Here is a 20,432-nt window from a genome sequence, read left to right on the forward strand (position 1 = left end):
GGGTGAGGAAGTAGTGTCTCAAACGAGCGTACTATGCTTAAACAAAGGGGACTACAGTGGGATGAGGGCAGAGTTGGCTAAAGTAGACTGGGAACACAGACTAAACGGTGGCACAATTGAAGAACAGTGGAGGACTTTGAAGGAGCTTTTTCAGAGTGCACAACAAAAATAGATTCCAGTGAAAAAGAAGGGCGGTAAGAGAAGGGATAACCAAGGAAATAAAGGAGAGTATCAAATTAAAAACCAATGCGTATAAGGTGGCCAAGGTTAGTGGGAAACTAGAAGATTGGGAAAATTTTAAACAACAGCAAAGAATGAATAAGAAAGCAATAAAGAAAGGAAAGATAGATTATGAAAGTAAACTTGCGCAAAACATAAAAACAGATAGTAAAAGCTTTGACCGATACATAAAACGGAAAAGGAAAAGAGTGACTAAAGTAAATGTTGGTCCCTTAGAAGATGAGAAGTGGAATTTAATAATGGGAAATGTGGAAATGGCTGAGACCTAAAACAATTATTTTGCTTTGGTCTTCATAGTGGAAGACACAAAAACCATGCCAAAAATTGCTGGTCACGGGAATGTGGGAAGGGAGGACCTTGAGACAATCACTATCACTAGCGGGGTAGTGCTGGACAGGCTAAGGGGACTCAAGGTAGACAAGTCCCCTGGTCCTGATGAAATGCATCCCAAGGTATTAAAAGAGATGGCGGAAGTTATAGCAGATGCATTCGTTATAATCTACCAAAATTCTCTGGACTCTGGGGCGGTACCAGCGGATTGGAAAGCAGCTAATGTAACGTCTCTGTTTAAAAAAGGGGGCAGACAAAAGGCAGGTAACTATAGGCTGGTTAGTTTAACACCTGTAGTGGGGAAAATGCTTGAAGCTATCATTAAGGAAGAAATATCGGGACATCTAGATAGGGATAGTGCAATCAAGCAGATGCGACATGGATTCATGAAGGGGAAATCATGTTTAACTAATTTACTGGAATTCTTTGAGGATATAAAGAGCATGGTGGATAGAGGTGTACCAATGGATGTGGTATATTTAGATTTCCAAAAGGCATTCAAAAAGGTGCCACACAAAAGGTTACTGCAGAAGATAAAGGTACGCGGAGTCAGAGGAAATTTATTTACATGGATCGAGAATTAACAGAAAGCAGAGAGTCGGGATAAATGGGTCCTTTTCGGGTTGGAAATCAGTGGTTAGTGGTGTGCCACAGGGATCGGTGCTGGGACCACAACTGTTTACAATATACATAGATGACCTGGAAGAGGGGACAGAGTGCAGTGCAACAAAATTTGCAGATGACACTAAGATTAGTGGGAAAGCAGGTTGTGTAGATGACACAGAGAGGCTGCAAAGAAATTTAGATTGGTTAAGCGAATGGGCTAAGGTTTGGCAGATGGAATACAATGTCGGAAAATGTGAGGTCATCCACCTTGGGAAAAAAAACAGTAAAAGGGAATATTATTTGAATGGGGAGAAATTACAACATGCTGCAGTGCAGAGGGACCTGGGGGTCCTTGTGCATGAATCCCAAAAAGTTAGTTTGCAGGTGCAGCAGGTAATCAGGAAGGCGAATGGAATGTTGGCCTTCATTGCGAGAGGGATGGAGTACAAAAGCAGGGAGGTCCTGCTGCAACTGTATAGGGTATTGGTGAGGCCGCACCTGGAGTACTGCGTGCAGTTTTAGTCACCTTACTTAAGGAAAGATATACTAGCTTTGGAGGGGGTACAGAAACGATTCACGAGGCTGATTCCAGAGATGAGGGGGTTACCTTATGATGATAGATTGAGTAGACTGGGTCTTTACTCGTTGGAGTTCAGAAGGATGAGGGGTGATCTTATAGAAACATTTAAAATAATGAAAGGGATAGACAAGATAGAGGCAGAGAGGTTGTTTCCACTGGCCGGGGAGACTAGAACTAGGGGGCACAGCCTCAAAATACGGGGGAGCCAATTTAAAACCGAGTTGAGAAGCAATTTTTTCTCCCAGTGGGTTGTGAATCTGTGGAATTCTCTGCCCAAGGAGGCAGTTGAGGCTAGCTCACTGAATGTATTCAAATCACAGATAGATAGATTTTTAACCAATAAGGGAATTAAGGCTTATGGGGAGCGGGCGGGTAAGTGGAGCTGAGTCCACGGTCAGATCAGCCATGATCTTGTTGAATGGCGGAGCAGGCTCGAGGGGCTAGATGGCCTACTCCTGTTCCTAATTCTTATTTTCTTATGTTCTTATGAGCACACGTGTTGCACCTGCGAACATAAAGTTACAGGTCTGCATCTATCCCTGGCCACCAAACGTGTGACATGGCAATTGCCTTCATCATGACAATGCCCGGCTGCTCATTGTGAAGTTCTCTGATAAATACCTCTCTGCCCATCTGGGGCATGGCTACTCGGTTTCACCACAGTAGGCAATCGGCCTGAATCGAGAGTTCATCCTTGCGCCTATGAAACGGTTTAAATTCCTCAAGGCATGCCCCGTACATGGCTGCCCAGTCCCCATTCAGGACACATTTCTTAACTAAAGACAGTAGCGGGTCTTTATTTTTCCAGACTTTAATTTGACTGGCTGTCACTGGTGAGCCTTCGCTTTCGAAAGCTTCAGCAGCCATGACCATCTCAGCAGCATGCTCAGTTGCCCCCTCAGTGGTGGCTAGTGGGGGTCGCTGAATGCATCGGCCCAGTTTTCAGTGCCCAGTCTGTGCCGAATTGTATAGTCATAGGCAGCTAGCGTGAGTGCCCACCTCTGTATGTGGGCCGATGCATTTGCATTTATGGCCTTGTTGCCGGCCAAAAGGGATGTTAGGGGTTTGTGATCTGTCTCCAGCTCAAATTTCCTGCTGAACAGATACCGGTGCATTTTTTTTACTGCATATACACATGCTAGCGCTTCCTTTTCTACCATCCCGTAGCCCCTTTCTGCCTGGGACAGACTTCTGGAGGCATAAGCTACCGGCTGTAACTGACCATTGGCATTCACATGCTGCAACACACACCCGACCCCATAGGACGACGCATCGCACGTTAAAACAAGTTTCTTACACGGGTCATACAACGTTAACAGTTTGTTGGAGCATAACAAATTGCGTCGTGCTCCATCAAAAGCCCTTTCCTGGCTGTCCCCCCAGACCCAATCGCAACCTTTGCGTAGGAGCACATGTAGCAGCTCTAACAGCATGCTCAATTTGGGAAGAAAATTACCAAAATAGTTGAGGAGCCACAGGAATAAACGCAGCTCCGTCGTGTTACGCTACCCTCCTCCCCAAGAATTCTACCTCTGGAGCTAAGAAGACGCACTTCGTCTTTTTCAGTTGCAGCCCTACTCGGTCCAGTCTGCCTCGCACCTTCTCCAGGTTGTGGAGGTGTTCTTCAGTATCGTGACCCGTGATGAGGATGTCGTTTTTAAAAAACCACCATCCTTGGAATCGGCTTGAGAAGGCTTTCCTTATTTCGCTGACGGCCAAACGAATCCTGAACGGACATCTGTTATACTCAACCAACCCCTTGTGTGTCGTGATGGTGTTCAGCTTCTTTGAGTCACTCGTCAGCTCCTGGGTCATGTAAGCTGAGGTCAGGTCCAATTTTGACAAAAGTTTGCCACCGGATAGCGTCGCAAAGAGGTCCTCCGCTCTCGGTAGCGGGTACTGGTCTTGGAGTGACACCCGATTGATGGTGACCTTGTAATCACCACATATCCTCACCGACCCATCCGCCTTGAGCACCGGCACAATCAGGCTCGCCCAGTCACTGAATTCGACTGGCGAGATGATGCCTTCCCTCAGCAGGCGGTCGAATTCACATTCTATCTTTTCCCGCATCACGTATGGCACTGCTCTGGCCTTGTGATGTACTGGCCTGGCGTCCGGGTTTATGTGAATCACTACCTTGGCCCTCATGAAAGTGCTGATGCCGGGTTGGAAATAATGAGTCAAATTTGTCCAGGACATACATTTGTCCAGCATGATACTCGCTCCACAGAAGAAATTGCATTGACATCGCCCCATTTCCAGTTCATGACAGCAAGCCAACTGCTCCCCAGTAGTGCAGGACCGCCCCCCCGGACAATCCAGAGTGGCAACCTGTTCTCCGAGTCTTTGTGGGTCATGACTACCATGGCGCTGCCTAGCACCGGAATGAGCACCTTTGTATATATCCATAGCTGTGCGTCAATCGGCAATAATTTTGGCCTCCTGGCCTTGGACACCCACAACCTTTTGAAATGTTTGATACTCATCAGGGACTGACTGGCCCCCGTGTCTAGCTCCATTAATACTGGGATGCCATTGAGGAGCACTTTCATCATTATCGGTGGCGTCCTGATATATGAACTGTATATGTGCTCCTCATGAACTCGCTAAACTTTAGCTTCCAGCAATTTCCCACAGTATTCATTTGGCCTCATAGGGCTAATATCGGGCGCGTCATCCTCGTACATCCACCTAGCTGCAGGCTTCCTGCACATACGTGCCAAGTGACCGCTGACGTTGCAGTTTCTGCAGGTGTATTGCTGATACCTGCAAGCTCTGGCTGAGTGTTTGCCTCCACACCTCCAGCATGAGCTGGAGGCCCCGTTGTTGGAAACAAAAAGTCCATTACCAGTTGATCGTTTCTGACTGTCTCTGTAACTGTCCTTAAGCGCACCATTAACAGGTGTTGATGGCCCCATTACTGGCCGCATTGTCCATTGCGATGGCATGAATCGCCGTTCAGCTAGCCATTGTCTCTGTTGAATTCCCCCTTTGGGTTCGACTGCATGCTGGGGCATGTCCGATTGCCCTTGTCTGCCTAGAGAACTGTGTGCCGTGTTAACTTTGCCCTTCTTGCCGCCGATGCGTGTAAAACCGGTGTCTCGCCATGTGCATGCTGCTCGCCGATTTAAGGTGTTCCCCGATAAACTTACTGAGCTCTTCGAACATCTTGTCCGCCGGCTTCTCTGGCGCTAGAAGGTCCTTCATCAGGGAGTACGTTCTGGATCCACAAACCGTCAGATGAGCCCTGCGTTTGTCGGCCGAATCCTGTCCCAACCATTCCTTAGTGACAAAACTTTGCTGTAGTCTCTCAATAAAGTCGTCCCAATCATCACCAACACAGTACCTCTCTTCTGTGCTGTTAGTGGCCATGCTCGCGTGGCTTAAATCCTATCCTCGTCGCCAATGATATGTCCTTACTATACAGAATAAATGCAAACGAGGCCCATACTTAAGAGAAGGTCACTCTGTGACCAGTTACCTTTATTACCAAGACCTCAAATGATGAAGGTGGGTGGAGTTTCCCCTTTTATACCTGAAAGTCCATGTTAGGAGTGTCTCCCACAAGTTCACCCCTTCTGGCCAATGTTCTCAAGGTGTACAACTTAGGTCAGCTTATACATGGGTTACAATTATAGTTGAATACATGATAAATGGGGTGCGGCCTTGGGAATTTGGACCGTACGTGGCCTTGACTGCAGTGAAGAATCCTCGCCTATCATGTATGTCGGCCAGTTGTTGTATCTCCTGTGCTTTCTCCATCCACCACCTGTTCTTTAGGTCCCGAGTTTTTTGTTGGACCTGAGCCTTGAGTCGTCCGTAATGTTGTTTTGCAGCTCCCGAGTTGGGCTGTTTCTTGAGGCTCAGAAATGCTTTGCGTTTGCGATCTATTAGTTCTTCGATCTCCTGATCATTTTCAACAAACCAGTCCTGATGTTTTCTGGTTGAGTGACCAAGTATCTCTTCACAGGCACTGGTTATAGAGGCCTGGAGGGCAGACCAAGCACTCTGGGGATTCTGCATCTCAGGGTCATCAAGGCACGCCAGATTGGCTGTGAGGCATTGGCTGTATAAGGCTTTCTTAGCTGGGTCTCTAAGTGCCCCGGCATTAACTTTTTTGCGGAACTGCTTCTGCTATCCCCTCTGCTTTGGGACAATGATAATGTTGATGATGGATCGGATTAGGCGGTGGTCTGTCCAGCAGTCATCAGCTCCTGTCATGGCGCGGGTAATGTGCACATCCTTGCAATCCCTGGCTCGGACGATGACATAGTCAAGCAGGTGCCAGTGTTTGGAGCAAGGGTGTTGCCACGATGCCTTGTATTTGTCCCTCTGGCGGAACAAGGTGTTGGTGATGAGGAGTTCATGTTCTCGACATTTTGTCAGGAGTAGGGTACCGCTGAAACTGCCAATCACACCTCCCCAGAGGGCTGTGTCTTTGCCAACCCTGGCATTAAAATCACCCAGGAGGATCAATTTGTCGCCCGTGGGGACACGGGACTAGGATGTCTCGAGGTTAGAATAAAAAACCTCTTTAGCCTCATCCGTTCCATCTGGATGAGATACCAGAACAATAGAAAGCCATTAAGCTCAGACCGGTCAGATGCAAAAACCCATCACTGGACTCAAAACAGAAAGCCTCGAAACAAAGAAAAAAACTTTATTGGGCCAGAAGAAGACACACCCACAGGAAGCCTCTGTCATGTATGTAACCTCTATATAACACCACTGCAATACTGTATATACTTAAGCATTGCACACCTTGACCACAGGGGGTGAACTTGTGGGAGACACTCCTTACCTGGTCATCCAGGTATATAAAGGGAGGTCCCACGCAGAGTCATCACTTCTTGGTCCTGTGAATAAAGGTTCAGGTCATAGAGTGACCTTGTCCATAGAATATGCCTCTTGTGGGTTTTGTGCCATTGAGTAAGGACATTACATTGGCGACGAGAAACAGGAATCAACGACCCACGAGAATGGCCACTGGTAGCACAGAGGAACGGTACTGTGTTGGTGAGGACTGGGACGATTTCATTGAGAGGCTGCAGCAAAGCTTTGTCACGAAAGAATGGCTGGGAGATGCAGTGGCCAACAAGTGAAGGGCACATCTGCTGACCAGCTGCGGACCTAAGACTTACGCGCTCATGAAGGAACTACTAGCACCCGAAAAGCCGGTGGACAAAACCTTTGAAGAGCTCAGCAAATTAATCAGTGAGCACCTCAAACCGGCGAGCAGCATACACATGGCCCGACACAGATTCTATACCCACAGACGTCGTGAAGGACAGAACATACCAGACTTCATTGCGGACCTCCGGTGTTTGGCCAGCCTCTGTAAGTTCACAGACGCCTGCAGGGGGGAGATGTTAAGGGACTTCTTTATTGAGGGCATCGGTCATGCGGGGATTTTCCGAAAGTTAATTGAGACCAAGGACTTGACTTTGACGGCGTTGATGGCTCAGACTTTCATGGCGGGCGAGGCGGAAACCAAAATAATATATGCGCGCAATTCTGCCTCCAACGCGGCGGGGGATCAGGGAGTCAATATCATAAACACGACTCAGAGCTCCGCAGGCAGGCAAGGGAAGTTCGACACACCCCAGGCAGCAATAGACCCCAGAGTATGTTTTCAACAGAGACAATGGCAGGCTGAACGGACATTTACGCCATCGCAGTGGACAATGCGGTCTGGGATGGGGCCATTGACACCCACTAACAGGGTACTCAAGGGCAGTCAAAGGGACAATCAGCAAGGAATGCTGGGTCATTGCTCCTTTGTTCACAACAATGGGAATCTCAGCTCATGCTGGAGATGTGAGGGGAAACACTCTGCCAGGACTTGCAGGTTTCAACAATTTGTCTGCAGAAAATGCAACCTCAGTGGTCATTGAGCTCGAATGTGCAGGAAGCCTGTAACTAGGCTAATTTACGAGGTGGATGGACCAGAAGAGGGGTCTGTGATGCAGGATGACTCTTGGGGCAAATCTATGGACGCTGAAGCTCAGCGGGTTCATGTGGCAAACATTCACAGCTCATATACCAAAACGCCACCAATGATGATGAAGGTTTTATTAAACGGCATCCCTGTACGCATGGAGCTGGACACGGGGGCCAGCCAGTCACTCATGAGTGTTCAACAATTCGAAAAGCTGTGGTCACTCAAAGACAGCAGACCCAAACTAGAATGCATTGAGACACAACTACGGATGTATACCAAAGAAATCATTCCAGTACTAGGCAGTACAATGTTGGCGGTCACTCACAATGGATCAGTGAACCGGCTGCCGCTCTGGATTGTCCTGGGCAATGGTCTCGCACTGTTGGGAAGGAGCTGGTTAGCAGAGATTAACTGGAAATGGGGGACGTGCACGCAATGTCGTCTGTGGAGCGAATTTCATGCTCACAGGTCCCACAGCAATTTGAGTCATAAATTTCAACCTGGCGTCGGGACGTTCAAAGGTACCAAAGTAGTGACACGCATCATCCCGGATGCCAGACCAGTGCACCACAAAGCCAGAGCAGTGCCGTATGTGATGCGGGAGAAAATTGAGAGCGAATTGAACTGTTTGCTGAGAGAGGGCATCATCTCGCCCGTTGAATTCAGCGACTGGGCGAGCCCCATCATTCCCGTCCTAAAAGCGGATGGTTCGGTCAGGATCTGTGGCGACTACAAGACCACCATCAATCGGATGTCCCTACAAGACCAATACCCGCTCCCGAGAGCGGAGGATCTTTTCGCCACGCTGGCAGGCGGCAAGCTGTTTACCAAGTTGGATCTTACCTCAGCCTACATGACCCAAGAACTGGCCGACGAATCTAAACTACTGACCACCATCACTACGCACAAGGGACTGTTCATTTCCAACAGATGCCCGTTTGGCATTCGATCAGCTGCCGCGATTTTTCAAAGAAACATGGAAAGCCTGCTGAAATCCATTCCTGGAACAATCGTTTTTCAGGACAACATCCTCATCACGGGTTGTGACACTGAAGAACACCTCCACAACCTGGAGGAGGTGCTACGCCGACTGGACCGGGTAGGGCTCCAACTCAAGAAGTTTAAATGGGTGTTTTTGGCTCCTGAGGTTGAGTTCCTGGCCAGGAGGGTTGCTGCAGATGGGATTCGGCCCACCGAATCCAAAACAGAGGCGATTCGACGAGCGCCCAGGCCCGGCAACACATCAGAGTTGCGTTCATTTCTGGGACTCTTGAACTATTTCGGGAACTTTCTGCCGAACTTAAGCACGTTGTTGAAGCCGCTACACGTGCTCTTGCATAAGGGTTGTGATTGGTTTTGGGGGGGCTGTCAAGAACGGGCTTTCAATCGGGCGCGGAACCGACTCTGTTCAAATAAGTTATTGACCCTGTACGACCCCTGTAAGAAATTGGTTCTGACATGTGATGCATCGTCCTATGGAGTTGGGTGCGTGTTGCAGCAGAGTAATGCTGAGGGCCAACGACAACCTGTGGCTTATGCTTCCAGGTCGCTCTCTCAAGCAGAACGGGGATATGGGATGGTTGAGATGGAGGCACTCGCGTGTGTCTATGGTGTAAAAAAAATGCATCAGTACCTTTTTGGCAGGAGGTTCGAATTAGAAATGGACCATAAGCCGTTAACATCCCTGTTGTCAGACAGCAAGGCTGACAATGCCAATGCGTCAGCCCACATAGAGCGATGGGCTCTCACTCAGGCTGCTTATGACTACTCCATCCGGTACCAGCCTGGCACCGAAAATTGCGCTGACGCGCTCAGCAGGCTTCCACTGGCCACCACCAAGGGGGCAGCGAAACAAAGCGCTGAGATGGTCATGGCCGTTGATGCCTTTGACAGCGCAGGCTCCCCCATCACAGCTCGCCAGATCAAAATCTGGACAAACAGAGATCCCCTCCTATCCCTGATTAAGAAATGTGCCCTGACTGCGGATTCGGCGCCCGCACACGGAGCATGCCCTAAGGAGGTCAGACCGTTTCACAGGCGGATGGATGAGCTCTCCATCCAAGCTGACTGCCTACTATGGGGCAGCCGGGTAGTCATGCCCCAGAGGGTCAGGGAGGCATTCATCAGGGAACTCCACAGCGAGCATCCAGGCATCGTGCTGATGAAGGCATAAGAATATAAGAACATCGAATTAGAAACAGGAGTAGGCCATCTAGGCCCATCGAGTCTGCTTCGCCATTCAATAAGATCATGGCTGATCTGACCGTGGACTCAGCTCCACTTACCTGCCTGCTCCCCGTAACCCTTAATTCCCTTATTGGTTAAAAATCTATCTGTCTGTGACTTGAATACATTCAATGAGCTAGCCTCAACTGCTTCCTTGGTCAGAGAATTCCACAGATTCACAACCCTCTGGGAGAAGAAATTCCTTCTCAACTCAGTTTTAAATTGGCTCCCCCGTATTTTGAGGCTGTGCCCCCTAGTTCTAATCTCCCCGACCAGTGGAAACAACCTCTCCGCCTCTATCTTGTCTATCCCTTTCATTATTTTAAATGTTTCTATAAGATCACCCCTCATCCTTCTGAACTCCAACGAGTAAAGACCCAGTCTACTCAATCTATCATCATAAGGTAACCCCCTCATCTCCGGAATCAGCCTAGTGAATCGTCTCTGTACCCCGTCCAAAGCTAGTATATCCTTCCTTAAGTAAGGTGACCAAAACTGCACGCAGTACTCCAGGTGCAGCCTCACCAATACCCTGTACAGTTGCAGCAGGACCTCCCTGCTTTTGTACTCCATCCCTCTCGTAATGAAGGCCAACATTCCATTCGCCTTCCTGATTACCTGCTGCACCTGCAAACTAACTTTTTGGGATTCATGCACAAGGACCCCCAGGTCCCTCTGCACCGCAGCATGTTGTAATTTCTCCCCATTCAAATAATATTCCATTTTACTGTTTTTTTTCCCCAAGGTGGATGACCTCACACTTTCCGACATTGTATTCCATCTGCCAAACCTTAGCCCATTCGCTTAACCTATCCAAATCTCTTTGCAGCCTCTCTGTGTCCTCTACGCAACCTGCTTTCCCACTAATCTTAGTGTCATCTGCAAATTTTGTTGCACTGCACTCTGTCCCCTCTTCCAGGTCATCTATGTATATTGTAAACAGTTGTGGTCCCAGCACCGATCCCTGTGGCACACCACTAACCACCGATTTCCAACCCGAAAAGGACCCATTTATCCCAACTCTCTGCTTTCTGTTCGCCAGCCAATTCTCTATCCATGCTAATACATTTCCTCTGACTCCGCGTACCTCTATCTTCTGCAGTAACCTTTTGTGTGGCACCTTATCGAATGCCTTTTGCAAATCTAAATACACCACATCCATCGGTACACCTCTATCCACCATGCTCATTATATCCTCAAAGAATTCCAGTAAATTAGTTAAACATGATTTCCCCTTCATGAATCCATGCTGCGTCTGCTTGATTGCACTATTCCTATCTAGATGTCCCTCTATTTCTTCCTTAATGCTAGTTTCAAGCATTTTCCCCACTACAGATATTAAACTAACCGGCCTATAGTTACCTGCCTTTTGTCTGCTCCCTTTTTTAAACAGAGGTGTTACATTAGCTGTTTTCCAATCCGCTGGTACCTCCCCAGAGTCCAGAGAATTTTGGTAGCTTATAACGAATGCATCTGCTATAACTTCCGCCATCTCTTTTAATACTCTGGGATGAATTTCATCAAGACCAGGGGACTTGTCTACCTTGAGTCCCATTAGCTTGTCCAGCGCTACCCCCCTAGTGCTAGTGATTGTCTGAAGGTCCTCTTACGGCATGGTTTTTGTGTCTTCCACTGTGAAGACCGAAGCAAAATAATTGTTTAAAGTCTCAGCCATTTCCACATTTTCCATTATTAAACCCCCCTTCTCATCTTCTAAGGGACCAACATTTACTTTAGTCACTCTTTTCCGTTTTATATATCTGTAAAAGCTTTTACTATCTGTTTTTATGTTTTGCGCAAGTTTACCTTCGTAATCTATCTTTCCTTTCTTTATTGCTTTTTTAGTCATTCTTTGCTGTTGTTTAAAATTTTCCCAATCTTCTAGTTTCCCACTAACCTTAGCCACCTAATACGCATTGGTCTTTGATTTGATACTCTCCTTTATTTCCTTGGTTATCCACGGCTGTTTATCCCTTCTCTTACGACCCTTCTTTTTCACTGGAATATATTTTTGTTGTGCACTATGAAAGAGCTCCTTAAAAGTCCTCCACTGTTCCTCAATTGTGCCACCGTTTAGTCTGTGTTTCCAATCTACTTTAGCCAACTCTGCCCTCATCCCACTGTAGTCCCCTTTGTTTAAGCATAGTACGCTCATTTCTGACACAACTTCCTCACTCTCAATCTGTATTACAAATTCAACCATACTGTGATCACTCATTCCGAGAGGACCTTTTACTAGGAGATAATTTATATTTCCTGTCTCATTACACAGGACCAGATCTAAGATAGCTTGCTCCCTTGTAGGTTATATAACATACTGTTCTAAGAAACAATCCTGTATACATTCTATGAATTCCTCCTCCAGGCTACCCCGTGTGATTTGAGTTGACCAATCGATATGTAGGTTAAAATCCCCCATGACTACTGCCGTTCCTTTTTCACATGCCTCCATTATTCCCTTGATTATTGCCCGCCCCACCGTGAAGTTATTATTTGGGGCCGATAAACTACGCCCACCAGTGACTTTTTCCCCTTACTATCTCTAATCTCCACCCACAATGATTCAACATTTTGTTCATTAGCGCCAATATCGTCTCTCACAACAGCCCTGATATCATCCTTTATTAACAGAGCTACCCCACCTCCTTTTCCTTCTTGTCTATCTTTCCGAATCATCAGATACACCTGTATGTTTAATTCCCAGTCTTGGCCACCCTGCAACCATGTTTCTGTAATGGCCACCAAATCATACCCATTTGTAATGATTTGCCCGGTCACATGTTTGGTGGCCTGGAATTGATTCAGACGTGGAACACTGTGTTCGCAGGTGCACGACGTGTGCCCACCTGGATAATGCCTCCAGTGAGGCCCCACTCAGCCCGTGGCCCTGGCCCACCAGGCCATGGTCACGTATTCATGTTGACTACGCGGGCCCGTTCATGGGAAAAATGTTTCTCATTGTGGTAGATGCGTACTCGAAATGGATCGAATGCATCATTTTGAATTCGTGCATGACATCCACCACTGTGGAGAGTCTATGTGCTGTCTTTGCAACCCACGGCTTGCCGGACATCCTTGTTAGCACTAATGGCCCATGTTTCACAAACTACGAAATCCGGGAGTTCATGTTGGGCAATGACATCAACCACGTCAGGACAGCACCGTTCAAGCCGGCCTCCAATACCCAGGCGGAACGTGCAGTCCAAATCATTGAACAAGACATGCTCAGGATTCAAGGACCCTCACTTTAATCCCGCCTATCATGCCTCCTGCTGGCCTATAGGTCCCGACTGCACTTGCTCACGGGGGTCCCGCCCGCTGAGCTACTTATGAAATGAACACTCAAAACTCGGTTGTCCCTCATTCACCCATTCCTGACCGACATAATTGAGGGCAAGCATCAGTCCCAAAACGAGTACCATGACCGAAACTCAAGGGGGAGATGTATAGAAATAAATGACCCCGTATTTGTCCTCAACCACACCGTGGGGCCCAAATGGCTTGAGGATACTGTAATAGACAAAGACGGGAACAGAGTCATTGTGGTAAAACTTAACAATGGGCAGATATACCGTAAGCATCTGGACCAAGTGAAAAAAAGGTTCAGCATGGACACTGAGGAACCCGAGGAAGATCATGAGATAGTGTTCACACCACCGCCAGTAAACGAGCAACAAGAACATTCAGCAGCATGCACAGTCCCTGCGGTCAGCCCTGACAGGCCGGAATCACCACAGGTGACAGACACTCACGCCAAGGCTCAACAACCAGAGCCCCAACTGCAGCACTCCACAAGGGAGCATAGACCACCTGAAAGACTTAACCTATGATCCCAATAAGACTTTGGGGGGGGTGGGGTGATGTCATGTATGTAATCTCTATGTAACACCACTGCAATACTGTATATACTTAAGCAATGCACACCTTGACCACAGGGGGTGAACTTGCGGGAGACACTCCTTACCTGGTCATCCAGGTATATAAAGGGAGGTCCCATGCAGGGTCATCACTTCTTGGTCCTGTGAATAAAGGTTCAGGTCATAGAGTGACCTTGTCCATAGAATGTGCCTCATGTGGGTTTTGTGCTACTGAGTAAAGACATTACAGTCTCGAAACAACAACAATCTTTATTCGGCCTGAAAAGGCAAAGGAACTGGAGTATAAAAGAGGCTGTCTAACCACAGCATCTCTCTCTTGCTCTCGCTGATTTGCCTCTACAAGGACCGAACCCTTCGTATGGGACGGAGAGAAGAATCCAGAAGAGATACGTTTTCATCAAGAGAAGCAGCGAGTAAGCCAACGAATATTTGAGCATCATCTCTGCACACACAATTTTAAGATCACAGCTATGGTGTGAGTGGGCATCGTGTGTTCTCCCAACCAAATCTTAGGGGTTTTCAGGGGAAGTTTTAGACGTGGGTACTTCGCGATCGGGGCCTGTTTAGATTGGCCAGACTGTGTGTTGTACTGCATTTGTTTCTTTTACACACCAGGGTGTGTGTGGTTTTACTGGTTTCAGGTATGTGCGTTAACTTTAATAAAAGCATTGCCGGTTGAGACCAAGATATTCGTCTCTGACTCATTCATCTGTTCAGCACAGTAATCACTCCCAGCTCTAGTACTATTGTAAAGTGGGGGGTGTGTCGAAAACACCTAAGGGAAACCACTTACATCAGCTATGAGAATGAGGGCTGATTCGCTTCTACTTAATTTACTAACTGGAACCATTTTTGATGAATCGGCCTTTTAATCTCTAACTCTTGTGATTACACACTGTATGCAGTTCCTCCATTTTGACCCTATTCCCCAAAATTAACCCATGGTAACAATCACTCTCTTCAGTCAGAATACCAAGGGAAATCCAAGTCATTGAATAGCTTACAAAATGCGTTCCATACAAATTAGTCGAGACTATTGCGTATCAGTAATTACATGGATTTTAATATACTTTTGACTGGAATTCCATCATTAAGTTCATTATGTTGTTGTAAAACAAAATCTTTATTCCAATCATTTCCACATATTTTGAAATGGATCTTTCTCCTGTGATGTTAAATGACTTCCACAGTTATTCTTTTGATAACTGTATAGAAAGCTTCCATCTCACGCTCTTATTCATATTATCCAGTATTAAATATTTTGACCCTTTCAGTATGACATGTTTTAAAGTCTGCAGTTTAACTGACAAGCATTCTTTGTCACTACTCTCATCAACAAAGGAACCATATGTAGTTTAACTCCCTCTTGAAAATGTATCCCTCATTGTAGCTTTCTCTAATAGTCAGCTGTATCAGTGATGTTGTTATGGCTTGTAGGCATCCCAAGTTCATGTCAGGAAACACACCCACTGCAAAATATATGGAAGAGGCAACAGACTATGATGAAACATTATTTTATTATTTGAGTCTAGAGACACACTGATGATCTCATATCGAAGCTCCATTCTGATCATAGTGAGCTGTCCTCCTTGAAATGATGGTGTGAAGGAATTCTAGCCTTGAAGGATCGACCTTGGATAGTTACTTTATATTCTTAAAATAAGACAATTGTTGAAACAGTAGTCAGCTGAATTGACTAATTTGGAGTGCCCACCACATAAACAAAAGGCTTTAACCATAGCATGGTAATTTCACAATCAACACATGTTGGAACAGTAATTAATTCAGCTGAATTGACTAACTTGAAGTACCAACGCCATAAACAAGACCAGTTTTTGTGACCCTGGATAGTTACTTTACAACTTCTTAAAATGGGACGCATGTTATAACAACAAGTGCCCACCGCATAAACAAATGGCATCTGCCCTTGACTATAGATGGTAACCTCACAATGGTCATATGTTGATACAGTTTTAGCTGGATGCAAAAGTCTGCTAAAATATAACTAGCACTGATTAACTTGATCAACAAGAAATGCTTGCAGCTAGGGTGAAAAACAACTGGGAAATGTATAAATATTTAGAGCTCAGATGAGATTTTTTAGACTCGCTTAGACTCACTTAAGCGTCTCTCGACTATAGAGCAGGGCAGAGGCATCGTGCTTGCTCTATAGTCTTCTGCTACTCGGGGATTTAAGGTAAATGCTACCTTGATAATTGATGGATATCCTACTTAAACAATTTTAAGAACTGTAATACGGTAACAAAATTTAGATTTAAAAGTTAGATTCTCTAATAGAAATAAGATTGTATTTTTTACCTTTTTTAAGAACTGTTAATGTGATTGACTATCTCACCAGCTGTAAATCGCAGATCGATTCTTTAATAAACCTCTGTATATTTTAGAATTGTCTTCTGTATTGCTAACTCCTGAACCATATCTCCGTACACTCTTTTAGTGAAGAGATACATTACTGGGGAAAGACCCCCGGACCCTTACAATATCCAAGACATTATAATCTGGCTGAAACGTGCTAAAAAGTGCTATCTGGAGGATGGTAACATTCTCGGATTGTTCCTTTCCTTTGGGGAGAGATAGATTCGACCTTCAAATCCATTCAGTGTCTTTAGGATTTGGTTACTTCAACATTAAGTTGAGAGTGAAGACCTGAGAAGTAGGCTGATCCTGGATAGTCCCAAAGAGGCTAGGATTGTAATATCACCACAAGGGGTCAGGGTTCTCATTCCTGGGCTTATTAATAAATCAAAATCCATATGACTTCAACGTCACATTTGTAGGAATTTCTACAGAGATTAAAGAACTGCAGATACCAAGAAGCCAGTGTCACTATAGCAATTGACTAAAGAGCAATGTAGACAACTTCTACTAGAAATGCGCTAAACATTGTTTATTTACTGAGCTACCTGATTCCAGTTTATGTCAAAAACTCAGGTGACCACACCAGATATGAAAACCCAATGAAATGGTATGCTTTTAAATTAATTTAGTCTGTAATGTACCATTCTCTATCAAGCTCTTTGGAACAAACAAATTAATTTAATTGTCAGTTTCCTGGGCATGGAATAACAACCCTGAGGTACATTTCCATCTTTCAAAGTTCATATCTCACTGTTATTGTAACCTCTGCAAATTTTATTTTCCATAACGTTGTTCAACTATGATATAAAGTAAAATTGATGAACGGTACCGGAACAAACAGATTGCTATTTGATAATGTGCTAAAAATTGACCAATATTGTAATATGTATCATATATTACCAGTTTAATATTTGAATGGAAATAACAACTTAAAAATAATAACCACTTGGCTAGAAGATCATGAATTTTACTCAATGAATAATACTAGTTAACAAATAATTTGTGACTCACTGTAAACACATTGTGCTATGTCCCTAGATTTATAAGCAATATAGAAATAAATTAATAATACTTTCATGAGGCTTTTGCAATAAAGTTGCACACAATCTAGAAGCTATCATAGAATTTGTGATGGAAGCTGAGCAATGCACTTTGTGTTTATATATAACTGACTATATCTTAGATTTGTCATAATGAATATATTGGGGGCATCAAAAGGAGATACTTATTATATTAAATCTCATAGAATGATTGAAATTTGCTGCAGTGTTATTCTGTGGTACTCACTCTCCAAATCTCTCTAATTCTCTGGACCCTTAAAAGCCTGTTGAAAATTAAGTTTTCCCATCAAGCTTCTGGTCACCTCTCCAATCCAAAGTGAAGTACTTTCACATTTGTCCACATTAAAGTCCTGATATGTTGCAATAATTCCATTTAACCTCATGCAATAAAATGCAATTTTTTTAAGATTATGAGTTTAAGACCAATTGTTTGGAAATACACTACGTATTCAGTAACTGTATGCGCAGCTGAACCTTCCACTCAATGCAATTAGAATGTTTGACAATACATAGATGCCCAAAATGGTAGTGTGAAAAAGCAATGAACTTAGACCTTTGCAACAAAAGATGAAAGGTGTCAGGGACAATTCTGCTTACATAGGTCTACAGTGATTTCACTTACAATGTGTGTTGCTACTGTGCCCTTTCAGAGGAATATATAAATAGCCCAGCTCCACTGACCCTCGTCACAGTCACTGAATCATTCAGAGCAAAATGGGAAAGGTAAGTCGTTTTTACTGAACAATATTGTGATATTATTTTATTACTGCTTTGCAGAAATGTTACTTGAAGTAATTATTTTTCTCTAGATCATCTTTTACGAGGACAGGAACTTCCAGGGTCGGCACTACGAGTGCAGTACTGACTGTGCTGACCTGTCCCCTTACTTCAGCCGCTGTAACTCCATCCGTGTGGAGAGTGACTGGTGGGTGGGGTATGAGAGACCCAATTACATGGGATACCAGTATGTTCTGAGCAGGGGAGAATATCCTGACTACCAACGCTGGATGGGATTCAATGACAACATCAGGTCATGTCGCACCTACCCATATGTAAGTTCTAAACTTGTTTTTAGTCAGTTTTCATTGTTCTTTCTAACACTGATGTAACTATTAAGCACTTCAACTTCTAATACCACAGAAGTTGATTTTTATTGAACACAATGGTAGTTAACATTTAAAATATTATACAGGCTAAGACATTCTTGTCAATTTAATTCTTCTCCCCAGCAAATTAATATTCGCCGTGTCACTCACCACTGAACGACCATGAAAACTATCATCCATAACTCATTGAGGCATATTAAGATACATCCCATCTTTGTAAAGGAGTTTGTTAAATATAAATTACACTCAATCAATGCTTGATTTCCGTTTGAATTGATAAAGTACAAGTAGCTGAAAAGGACACAAGTGGAATATTTGATATTTACCCGTCATGAAGATGATTCAAGAATTCACCACTGATAACTAATTATAACCACAAATGTAAACAAACAAGATATCCCATAATATTTCCCACTCATTGAATAACTTGTGCATCAAGTAATAATTTAAACCAGACTAAAAAGTATAAAGATAAATTATCTGTAAATTTCTGGCTAGTTTTATAACTGTGATAAATCTTTTGTCCATTTTGGGGCTTAATATATTTACTGACATGATTCTCTTACCCTTCCAGTCCAGCAGTAACTCCTACAGAATGAGAATTTATGAGAGGCCTGACTTTGGAGGGCAGATGATGGAATTCATGGATGACTGTCCCTCTGTCTACGATCATTTCCGTTACCGTGACATTCACTCCTGCCATGTGATGGACGGTTACTGGACCTTCTATGAACATCCCAACTACAGAGGCCGGCAGTACTTCATGAGACCCGGTGAATACAGGAGATTCAGTGACTGGGGCAGCAGTTGTTCATCTGTTGGCTCCTTCCGTCGTATGATGCATTTCTAAAATGTCACTGTGCTGAATTAATTTGTTCAAACAAATGGTTAAATCAAGCTGAAATAATAAATAATTGAGATTTTATTGAGTCTTGTGTCTCTCCTGATCATTATTTGCCTCTTCCACCCTTTCAGGCAGTGAGTTCCAAACCCTGACCACTCTCTGGTTGAAAAAAGTTCTCCTCAACTGCCCTCTAATCCTCCTACCAATTACTTTAAATTGATGCTACTGGTTATTGATATATCTGTTAAGGGAAATAGGTTCTTTCTATCCACTGTATCTAGGTCCCTTATAATTTTATCCACCTTAATTAAGTCAGCTTCCTCTGTTCCAAAGAAAACGACCCCAGCCTATCCAATCTTTCCTCATAGCTAAAATGTTCCAGTACTGGCAACATTTCCTCTCGTGCAATCACATCTTTTCTGTAATGTGGTGACAAGAACTGTAAGCAGTACTTTAGCTGTGGCCTACCTAGTGTTTTATACAGTTCAAGCATAGCCTTCATACTCCCACTGTTAGACATGACCTTCCCTTAACAAATCCATGCTGACTGTACTTGATTCATCTGTGCCTTTCTAAATGACGATTAATACTGTCCCTCAGAATTTTTTCCAATAATTTGCCCACCACCGAGGCTAGGCTGACTGGCCTCCAAGTACTCGGTCTATCCCTTTCTCCCTTTTTAAACAATGCTACAATGTTAGCAGTCCTCCAGTCCTCCAGCATCACACCTGTAGCCAGAGAGAATTGGAAAATCATGCTCGGAGCCTCAGCTATGTCCTCTCTTGCTTCTCTTAACAGCCTCGGATAAACTTCATCTGGGCCTGCCGATTTATCTACTTTCAAAGATGCTAAACCACTTAATATTTCCTCTCTCACTATGCTTATCTCATCTAATGTTTTGCCTACCTCCTCCTTAACTACAATGTCTGCATTGTTCCTCTCTTTTGTGAAGACAGGCGCAAAGTATTCCTTAAGAACCATGCTCACGTCTTCTGCCTCAACACAAAGATTACCTTTTTAATCTCTAATGGACCCTACTCTTTCTTCAGTTATCCTCTTGCTCTTTATGTATTTATAAAACAACTTTGGGTTTTCATTGATTTTACGTGCCAATATTATTTCATGCCCTCTCTTTTTTTTCCTAATTTCCATTTTAATTTCATCTCTGCATTTTCGGTACTCCTCTAGGCTTTCTGCAGTATTTAGGCCTCCTTATCTGACATAAACTTCTGTTTTTT

The 20,432-nt window shown here is 44.6% G+C and overlaps 1 protein-coding gene across 2 annotated transcripts; it reads left to right on the forward strand.

Moving 5' to 3' along the window:
* Positions 1 to 17,958: 17,958 nt before the first annotated feature.
* On the forward strand, positions 17,959 to 19,280 carry LOC139259149 (gamma-crystallin S-1-like). 2 transcript variants are annotated; one of them, XM_070874838.1, is made up of 4 exons: positions 17,959 to 17,967; positions 18,054 to 18,296; positions 18,633 to 18,637; positions 18,933 to 19,280. In XM_070874838.1, the coding sequence occupies exons 1-4, from the start codon at positions 17,959 to 17,961 to the stop codon at positions 19,198 to 19,200; spliced, it is 525 nt and encodes a 174-aa protein (XP_070730939.1). In that variant the 3' UTR covers positions 19,201 to 19,280. The 2 variants fall into 2 exon arrangements, with proteins under 2 accessions (XP_070730939.1, XP_070730938.1); XM_070874837.1 differs by lacking the exon at positions 18,633 to 18,637 and having other exon boundaries at positions 18,925 to 19,280.
* Positions 19,281 to 20,432: the final 1,152 nt, after the last annotated feature.

Source organism: Pristiophorus japonicus, chromosome 3 (genome assembly GCF_044704955.1).
Source record: "Pristiophorus japonicus isolate sPriJap1 chromosome 3, sPriJap1.hap1, whole genome shotgun sequence".
Taxonomy (NCBI): domain Eukaryota; kingdom Metazoa; phylum Chordata; class Chondrichthyes; family Pristiophoridae; genus Pristiophorus; species Pristiophorus japonicus.

Excerpts from the sequence above, each read along its gene's own strand:
- LOC139259149 (XM_070874837.1), top strand. Across the intron at positions 18,297-18,924 it reads CATGTCGCACCTACCCATAT|TCCAGCAGTAACTCCTACAG; the intron begins GTAAGTTCTAAA and ends TTACCCTTCCAG.